The sequence below is a fragment of the Gossypium raimondii genome, chromosome 3 (assembly GCF_025698545.1).
Source record: "Gossypium raimondii isolate GPD5lz chromosome 3, ASM2569854v1, whole genome shotgun sequence".
NCBI lineage: Eukaryota > Viridiplantae > Streptophyta > Magnoliopsida > Malvales > Malvaceae > Gossypium > Gossypium raimondii.
In genome coordinates this window covers 24,618,898-24,629,527 of record NC_068567.1, presented here as the reverse complement: position 1 = coordinate 24,629,527, position 10,630 = coordinate 24,618,898, and the positions used below count along the sequence as shown (strand labels likewise).

The window sequence follows — 10,630 nt, the reverse complement described above, 5'->3', positions numbered from 1 at the left end:
ATAATACACATGCAAAATTCCTTAAATCATAACCGGCGACCTCACCATTTAATAAATGGTATATTTGTTACTTTAGTCCCCTATATTTATTTAGATCTATAATTCAACTTTTAACCTTAACGCGATTTGATCCCTATACCTTCATAGCTCATAATTTCATGAAATTAACCTATTCGAAATTTAATTTGCTACTAGAATAACTTCGTAAATATTTTATTAAATATTTACGATATCATTTTATAGGAACGAAATCTCGAGCTTCACTTTTCGACACCCTTGACTATTGGGTCATTACATTATTCACTCACATTAAATAGAAATAATGCCCTGTATCAACAATTGAAAAATCCTTTGCAAGCTTCCAAATCTATTTCAACCTATTCAATAAGAAGGAAAATCCCACTGATTTTCCTAGAATTTTGACAATTAAAGCTTTCTTCCAAGGGTCACGGGTCACATTCTGCTTTATGCTTTTCTTGGGAGATCGATAGGCTCAACTATCCCACATTGTTATCAATTAGGGAATTGAAAGATTCATCAACATCCTCAACAGGAATCATGACGTCATCCCAATAAATATTAAAGACATATCTCTTATTCAAAATCACATCTCTGAAAAATCACATCTCTAAAACTGAAATCATTTGCAACTTGAGCAGCATAGGACATACCCATCACATCAAATCCATTAAAAGAGCACTTAATATCATGACTTCGAATTAGGCCCCGTTCTCCTTTGTGTTTTAGAAGGACTTTTGCAATAAAAAGTCATTTTCTCTTAAAACGAATGAAGAACGGCCTCCATTTCAGAAAAAAATTCACCATCTAAAAAGTCCTTCTCTACAGATGAAGAAGTTAAAAATTTTAACTTTTCTTCAGCCAAAAGTACTTTTGGCTGATAATTGACCTTTTTAACCTGTCTTCTCCCTAAACGTTCTTTCCTCTCTTGGTTCTTTGGAGCTCTATACCCATTTTTTTCACATTTTCGCTTTCAAAGCTCTTTCTTATTCTTTGTTCCTCTTCCGCAGGTGAGTTTGTTTTCTTCTTCTTCTCTTTAATTATTCATTATGCTTTGTTTTTAGTTGCTTTTTAGTTCCTCTTCCACAGGTAAGTAACTCTTCCAACAGAAAAAAAGTGGGAAAATTCTGCCTTTTGTGCCTCTTTTGCTTTACTGCTTTACTCTGCTTTGTGCCTCTGCTGTTTTCCTTTTACAGGAAGTATGTTTTGGGCTGCTAATTGGCATTGAAATACCAATATGTTCACATAAAATCCTCTTCAAGTTCCTGCAAAGATTTGCTTGTTATAGCAATTTGTTTGTTTGTTTGTTTGCTCTGTTTTGTGACATTTGCTCTTGCTTGCATTGAACTGTAGGATAGTTCTTTTTTCTTTTTTTTTTCTTATAGAAGAATTACTTCCATTTTGATTCTCTCTAATATTTTTAAGTTATAAGATTGAAGTTTTGATTCGTTGTATTGTTGTGGTTGAGTTCAGTGCTTGTTGATGGCGTTGAATAGCCGATTCTGATGGGTCCCAAGTGCCTATTCTGGCCACATTCATCATTGCCTGCAATGAGTTATTCCAATAAATAGAAACTGTTACTTTATGAATCAGTTCTGAATGAGTTCTATCCTCGCCAACCAAACACGCTGAAAGTGCTTGTCTAATCCTTCCAGACCCTTGGGCAGTCTTGAAAGACGTTTAGCCTAGACCTAACTTTTTTTTTAACTTCATTTTGTGAGAATACCCTAAATCATTTAAACATTATGATTTGTTTTAATGGAGAAAAAAATAGGTTAAACTTTGTTGCATTCCATCAAACCAAGTTGATGCCTCATGGTTTCCCAAAGCAATATCTTTCTCAATTTCATATTGGAATGTAAGAAACTAAATCAATTTTCGTGTTACTAGAACCAATTTATTTTGGAAAATAAATTGTATACTATCAAACAATTCTATTAGAGAATGAAAAACTACTCAGTTATGCAAATAATATCAGAAAATAGTATATTAGATGCAATGAATCATCTTTCGCAAAGCGACCTATGATTGTATTCTTAGATCTACCTTGAATGAATGCATATCTAGGCTCGTATGCTCCAACTTTATATCACTTGAGCACCACAAGTCCCAAGCTTTTACCGCTCCTCTCTGCCATCCTTAGAAGCACTTCTTGATTATATCCAGAAGCACTGAACACATATTATTTAACTTAAGCTAGTGCTTCCTCATAGCGCCTTTGGATCCATATCTAAAGAACTATATCCTTAAGCTCCTCCAAAGAAGTGAAGAAATACCATGAATTTTAAATAAGGAATTTCTTCACACATGATTCTTTGTCAGTCAAATATCTGTATTGAATAGTTTCAAAATTCAACCGATATTATGACATGTTAAACTTCAACTCAGAAAACTAGTAAGGTCTTCGGTCAATGACTAAACAAAACGAGTATCTGAACATTTTTATTTTATGTTTTAACTTTAAGCTGAAGAACTGGATCCTTTTATTTTCTATGTTTTCTTAGATAACTAAGATGAGAATGGATTCTTTTAACAGTTAGGGGTCAAGCATTAAAAGGTTTTTCTTTCCCTGGAAAGGCCTCCGAAAACATCACCGATATAATATAATAAAGAAAATATAATTATTTATTTCAAATTACAATTAAGAAGCTACTTTTAATATATAAAGGAATTATTTCTTACTTGATCTGCATCGAGTAGGAATCTCTCTCAGTTCCCGTTTAATGCATAAATATTCACCTAGCAAAGCCATCACTGTAACTCCAGTACCATTCACAACCCACCAGGTTACAGAGGAGGGCCAACCTCCATATACAAGGCATATAAAAAGATGGATAATATAGAGGGTGGCTGAAAAATCTAAGCACTTCTTTAAAAGCATGCTTTTATTTTATGTAAATCACGGTAAGCTTTTATTTTACGCTTTATCCTTAAGTTGTTTCCATGCACTGCCCTGATTTGTTTCCTTTCTACCAATTGTTTTCATGACATAAATGTACTATATAAATTAGTATATATGACTGAACTCATTTGATTTATTTATTTGACGTTTTCAATTTTCTATAAATATCAGTAGTTGCATTTGTCTCCAAGTACACTTTAGGTTTTTTCAATTATAAATTCTTTGTTCTATGGATGAGAATGGATTTTTGAGTGAATTTATTGATAAAATCAGTAGTTAGTACAATATATTTTGTAAATGATTGATTTGGTTTAATTTATTTTCCCTTGACTATTTTAAGCTTATTCTCAATCAACCTATTCTGGAATTCTTTGGTTCTTGGACTTGACAAAGTAAATCCCAGGTTTGTGAGCTTATTATGTTTCTTTCATTGCTTTTGCCTTGGATTCTGAATAGTTGGATGTAGTTAACATAGATGTATCAATTTGCAAAACTCTATTTATCTTTTTTGATACACATGTAAACAAATATACTTATATGACATTTGATTTTCTTGATTGCTTTACTGGCTGAAACGAATATGTTCGTTTACACATTAGATGAGTACTTCTGCAATTGAAGTTAGTGGTGAAAAAGTGAAAGCAATGTGGGATAAGAGATTGACAAAAATATTTTGTGATATTTGTATTAAAGAGATATTGAAAGGCAATAGGCCTGGTACTCATTTCAGAAAGGATGGATGGTTGAAAATAATGATCAACTTTGAGAAAGAAACGGGCAAGGGTTTTTCACAAAGACAACTTAAAAATAGGTGGGATGCCCTAAAAAAGAATGAAAAGCTTGGAAGAAACTTAAAGGCGAATATACTGGTCTAGGATGGAATCCTATAAAAAGAACCGTTGATGCATTGGATGATTGGTGGGAAAGTAGGCTACAGGTACATTAAAAATTCTGAATATTGTTATTTTTTCTTATTTATGAGGTTATTGATAATTATTGTTATTAAACTATCATTTTATATGTAGGTTGTGCCTGAAGCTCAAAAATTTAGAACATCGGGCATTGATCCCGAACTCGAAGGGAAGTTGGACCAAATGTTCATGGGGATAGTTGCAACAGGTGATAAAGCATGGGCACCTTCTTCTCACTCCGGAGTGATTTTTTTGAGGATGTTAACAACGAAATACCTGAAGAGAATGAAGAAGAAAATATGAGAAATGATGTTCACATTTTAAATGATGTTCACATTTCAAATGATGTTCAAATTGATGGAAACTGTCAAAAAAGAAAAAACCCTGAGATATCAAATTCACATTTTAAAACTGGAAGAAAGAAATCCTCAAAGCAAATTGGAGGGGCTACAAGATTGTCCAGTCAAATAGAAAAATTATGCAATGCAGCTGACAATATGAGTCAAGCCATGTCTAGTTTGACTCCTGTTATGGATCCATATGGTATTCCACAAGCAGTCAAAGTGCTTGACAGCATGTCGGAAGAAGTTCCAGAAGCTAGTCCGCTATACTTTTTCGCACTTAAATTATTGCTCGATAAGGACAAGCGAATTATGTTTTTATCAATTAATCCCAAGATTAGAGCTTTGTGGCTTAAGTCGGAAATGGAGGATAGTTGAAATTTTTTTGATCTTCTAGGGTTCAGAGATATCTATTATGTGACTAAACAACAATGCTACACTAGTTTATCAATAGATATTGAATTTATGTTCTACTTATTTATGTGTAATCTAGTTTTATTAATAGCTGTTTATGTTGGGTCTTTGGATATTGAATTTATGTTTTACTTATTTATACTAAATTAGTTTTACCAATAGTTGTTTATATATGATTTTTGATATAAAATTTATTCACAGGTGATGAGTATATTTGAGAACTACAGCGGTGATGAAAGTGATGATGAAAGGGAAAAGAAAGAGATTTTACAACGCATAGAATGTTTTAATCGATTATTTGTTGTTGCATCTTCTTCCGTGCAATTATATTACGAGAAGTATATATTGAGGCAACCATGCATGGATTCAAAACAGTTAGGTGAGACATGAATCCGAGAGATCCTTGACGATCACTATCACGTTGTATGATTAATTTTAGGATGTCTAAAATGGTATTCACAAGTTTGTTGAGAGTTTTGGAGACAAGATACAACTTGCAAACTTTAAGAAACATATCTTCTAATGAAATGTTGGGAATTTTTTATACAACTTGGGCACCGGCGCAAAAGTTTCCCAATGTCGAGAAAGATTTCAAAGGTCTGGATTAACAATAAGTCTACACTTTGCAATTGTGCTTGAGAAAGTTTCAAGGATGGCCACTGATCTAATTGCACCAGAAGATCCTTTTTTTAGCTCAATACCTGAAAAAATACATAATGATTCTAGATATATGTCGCATTTTAAGGTTAAAATTTAATTTTATATTATTATATTTTAATATATTTGGTTGACTAAAAATATGCTCAAGAGTAATATGATTATTTGTTCAGGATTGCATAGGTGCAATTGATGGTACTCACATTGCCGCTATTCTTCCACCAAATGAACAAATTCCCTATATTGGAAGAAAAGGTATCCCGACTCAAAATGTCATGGCAGTATGTGATTTTAACATGTGTTTCACCTTTGTCATGGTTGGATGGGAAGGATCGACACATGACATTAGAATATTTCTTGATGCAATTCGAGATCCGAAATATAAATTTCTGCACCCACCAAATGGTTAGATATTTTTTTTATATGTGATTTTTTAAATAATAAAGTATAAGTTCTTTAATTGATAATTTTTATAAAAAAAATTCTTGAATTAATTGTTTGTTATATTATGACTTGTAGGAAAATATTATCTTGTTGATTCTAGATACCCTCAAATGAAAGGTTATCTTAGACCATATAAAGGTCAGCGATATCATTTACCTGACTTTCGTAGAGGTAGACCGGTATCTGGTAAAGAAGAGATATTCAATCATTCACATTCATCATTACGTAGTGTGATTGAACGAACTTTTGGTGTTTTGAAAAAAATGGGTCATTTTAAGGGATATGTCAAGTTATAGTTTTGAAAAGCAAACGATGATCATTGTTGCTACAATGACGATACACAATTTTATCCGAAAACATGTCGGTCGAAATGATACAGATTTTATAGAACACGAAGATATTAACTGGGCATATGAGAATATTATTGATTCAGAAAATGCGCATGGTCGAGAAAGTGATGATGATTGTAACATCCCGATTTAGGGCTTAGTCGGAACAGTGGTTTTGGGACCACAAATCCGATGAGAAAAAATTTATTTTTACTATATTTTTATGGCCTACAATTTCACGAAAATATTTCGTGAAAATTTCGTTAAAAAATTTTGACGTTTGGGCACTCAATTTAGTCAAAAGGACTAAACTGTAAAAAGTGCGAAAGTTGAGTTTTATATGTTAAAGGTATTTAATTGTTATGGAACTATAAATTAGGGATCCTTATATGGTAATTATATCATTAGTTAGTGATGGACAAAAATGGACATGAAATAAGTGAAATAGGATTTTTTTAAGTAAGGGCATTTTAGTCATTTAGTAAATAAATAGAATTAAAAGGGAAAAAGATGTAAAATTTGTGTTCATCATCCTTGCTTGCTGTCAAAACTTGAAGAAAGCCATAGCTAGGGTTTCTTCACTTTCTCAAGCTCATAGTAAGTGATTCCAAGCCCCGTTTTTAATATTTTTTACGTTTTTAGAATCCCAGTAGCTTAATTTAGCTTATTTTAGCAATAATTTAACCTATGGTTCATATTTGGAAAAATAATCATAGGTGAAATATGTTTATTTTGATGTTTTATTGTAGAATACAAAGCTAGGAATTATGTTAAACAACTTTTGCTAGTCGATTTTAAGTGAAAACGAGTATATTGACATAATCGGCAAAAATACCTAATGTTCATAAGTGTTAGAGTAAGAATTTGATGTTGGCATAGAAGGGAAAATTTTTCAGCATGTTATAAAACATAAGAATAAGAGATAAGGTTTAATTTCCGAGCTTTGGGGCAAAAGTGTAAATATGCAAAAGTTTAGGGGTAAAATTGTAATTTTTCCAAGATTGAGTCAAGGACTGTTTTGATGAATGTGAGCATTAAAAAAGCTAAATTTGCTATTATAGATCAAGAAGAATGAAATCTGGAGCTAGATCGGGGAAAGAAAAAGATTGAGGACTAAAGTGTTAGATTTGATCACATTTTTGTACCGATGTAAGTTTACGGAAAATAAATGCAATATTTTGATAATTGTTATTAATTCTATTATTTTTTTCAGCAATTATGTATTTATTTCATGAAAATATTTAATGTTGACTTAAGTATGAGATGACAAAGAATCACTGATAAAAGCCCCGTTGAAACATTAGGAGTGTATTGGATACAAATGTCATGACATTTGGGTAAAGAGATCACATGTAAGACCATGTTTGGAACATGGCATTGGCATCATTGTAACACCCCCTACCCAAGACCTTTGCCGGAGTCGAGCACGAGGTGTTACCTGACTTAACTTACTAGTTCGGAGCATAAAAAAGTTGCTTTTAAAATTAATTCACTCACATTAAATCAATATGCCCATAAAAGAACTCTCGAGACCCTAAAACATGCAACGAAAATGGTTTGGGTCCCAACCGGGAACATTAAAAATTTTTCGATTACTTAAACAAATAAAAATAATTTATTTCACTATTCACAATAAAACTGTCCACCTGCGCAGCAGCCACTATATTAATTATAACTCAAGCTAAAAAACTCGAAATTTAGATCCGTAAATTTTTCCTAAAACTAGACTCATATATATTTTTACCATAAAGTTTTCAGAATTTTTTGTTCAGCCAATTAGTACATTTTATTAGTTAAAGTCTCCCCTATTTCACTAATCTACTGTCCTGTCCTCTCGTCACTAAAATTTAATTATCTCATTGTACAGACTTCATATGGTGTTATTACTTATTTCTACAGAAAATAGACTCAATAAGGAATCTATAAATATAAATTACAACTCATAAATATTTTTTTACAATTGTTAACGATTTTCCAAAGTCAGAACAGGGATTATGAAAACCACTTTGACCTTGGCTAACTAAAATACAAATATCTCAGAATACATAATTCTTTTGTCTACATTGTTATTTTTCTATGAAAATAGACTCAATAAGATTTAATTCTATATCTCATCCACCCTATAATTCATTTTCTACTATCCTTGGTGATTTTTCAAAATCACGTCACTACTGCTGTCTCAAAACTGATTCACTGCCAATTTTTACTTTTTCATGATTTCTATGCATAATTTATCACCTAGACATTTATAACAACAAACACCTTCATACTTAGCCATTTTAATAACTATTCATCATCAAATATTTACATATCATCTTTTGGTCATAATTTAAGAATATACAATCGAAATGACTAAGTCCCTATACATGCCATAGCTCAAAACATTTATCGTCTTAAAATACCGAGTTATGGTGGTTGATAGTGTGAACGCTCTCCGACGTCTTCAAGATCCCGACTATGCTTGATAATACTATATAAAAGAAAAAGAAATAAAAGAAGTAAGCATAAAGCTTAGTAAGTTTACAAGTAAATAAATAACAACATTTAACACAAATAATGATATGCAAGTATCATGTTCTTAAGTTTCCTCTTTACTTACTCTCATTTACTTGTTTATTTACTTACCTATTTAGATAGCTTAAGATTACAACTTACTCTTCTCTTGCTGAAATATTGGTTCTCACTAATATCATAACATATTCTTAACTCTTATAACTCACCTGAAGTTGCTAATTATACTTTTACTTGAACTTCCATAGAACATAATTTGTTTTCTATCCCGTTGAGCCACATTGGAATAATAAGGATACTTGGGTCTCATATCTAATAATAACATGCCAAAGCCATGTCCCAAACATGGTCTTACATGGGATGTTTCCTGTACTGCCAATGCCATATCCCAGATATGGTCTTACATGGGAGTTCTCATATTGGTGCCCATGCCATGTCCCAGACATGGTCTTACGGGGGACCTCTCATCTCAGTGCCAACGCCATGTCCCAGACATGGTCTTACATGGGACCTCTTATCTCGGTGCCAACGCCATGTCCAAGACATGGTCTTACATGAGACCTCTTTACCCAAATGTCATGACATTTGTATCTGATACATTCCTAATGTTCGTACTTGAGTCATCTCATACTTGAGTCAACATTAAATAATTTCATAAAATAAATACATAATTTCTAGAAAATAGCAGCATTAATAATAATTATTAAAATATTGTATTTATTTACCGTAAACTTACCTCGGTACAAAATTTAACCAAATCTAGCAACTTAGTCCTCTATCTTTTTCTTTCCCCGATCTAACTCCAAATTTCATTCTTCTTGATCTATAATAGAAAATTTAGCTTATTTAATATTCATATTCATCAAAACAATCACTGACTCGAACTTTGGAAAAATTACAATTTTGCCCCTACACTTTGCATAATTACACTTTTCCCCAAAGCTCAGAAATTAAACTTCATCTCTTATTATTATGTTTTATGACATGCTGAACATTTTTCCCTTCTATGACAACACCAAATTGCCACTCTAGCATGTACTTATGAACATTAGGTATTTTTACCGATTATGTCAATATACTCGTTTTCACTTAAAATCGACTAGCAAAAGTTGTTTAACATAATTTCAAGCTTCATATTCTACCATAAAACATCAAAATAAACACATTTCACCTATGGGTATTTTTCCAAATATAAACCCTAGATTAAATTATTGCTAGAATAAGCTAAATCAAGTTACCAGGACTCCAAAAACATAAAGAACATTAAAAACGAGGCTTGGAATCACTTACTATGAAGCTTGAAATCTTGAAAACCCTAACTATGGCTTCCCCCTTACTATTTTCGTTCACCATGGAGAAGATGAGCACATTTTGCCATCTTTTTCCCTTTTTAATTCTTTTTATTACTAAATTACCAAATTGTCCCTAACTTAAAAATTTTCTATTTCACTTATCTCATGTCCATTTTAGTCTACCAGCTTAACCAATGGTCTAATTACCATATAAGAACCTCCAATTTAAAGTTTCATAACAGTTGGACACCTCTAACATGTAGAACTCAACTTTTGCACTTTTTACAATTTAGTCCTTTTGACTAAATTGAGTTCCCAAACGTCGAAATTTTTGAACAAAATTTTCACAAAATCATTCTGTGAAATCATAGACCATAAAAATATAAGAAAAATAAATTTTTCCTTATCGGATTTGTGGTCCCGAAACTACTGTTTCGACTAGGCCCAAAATCGGGATGTTACAATCATTGAGATTATGAGAGGTCCCATGTAAGACCATGTCTGGGACATGGCGTTGGCACTGAGATGAGAGGTCCCCCGTAAGACCATGTTTGGGACATGGCATGAGCACCAAAATGAGAACTCCCATGTAAAACCATATTTGGAATATGGCATTGGCAGTACAAGAAACATCCCATGTAAGACCATGTTTGGGACATGGCTTTGGCATGTTATTATCAGTAAAGAGACCCAAGTATCCTTATTATTCCAATGTGGCTCAACGGGGTAGTAAACAAATTATGTTCCATGAAAGTTCAGGTAAAATCATAAATAGCAAATTCAGGTGAGTTATAAGAGTTAAGAACATATT

General features: G+C 32.3%; 1 protein-coding gene across 1 annotated transcript; it reads left to right on the top strand.

Annotated features, from left to right (window-relative positions):
- The first annotated feature begins 3,541 nt into the window (after positions 1-3,541).
- On the top strand, positions 3,542-4,599 carry LOC105793917 (uncharacterized). The gene is made up of 2 exons (XM_052627783.1): positions 3,542-3,857; positions 3,946-4,599. Exon 2 carries the CDS (start codon positions 4,050-4,052, stop codon positions 4,548-4,550), a length of 501 nt encoding a protein of 166 aa, XP_052483743.1. The 5' UTR covers positions 3,542-3,857; positions 3,946-4,049; the 3' UTR covers positions 4,551-4,599.
- Positions 4,600-10,630: the final 6,031 nt, after the last annotated feature.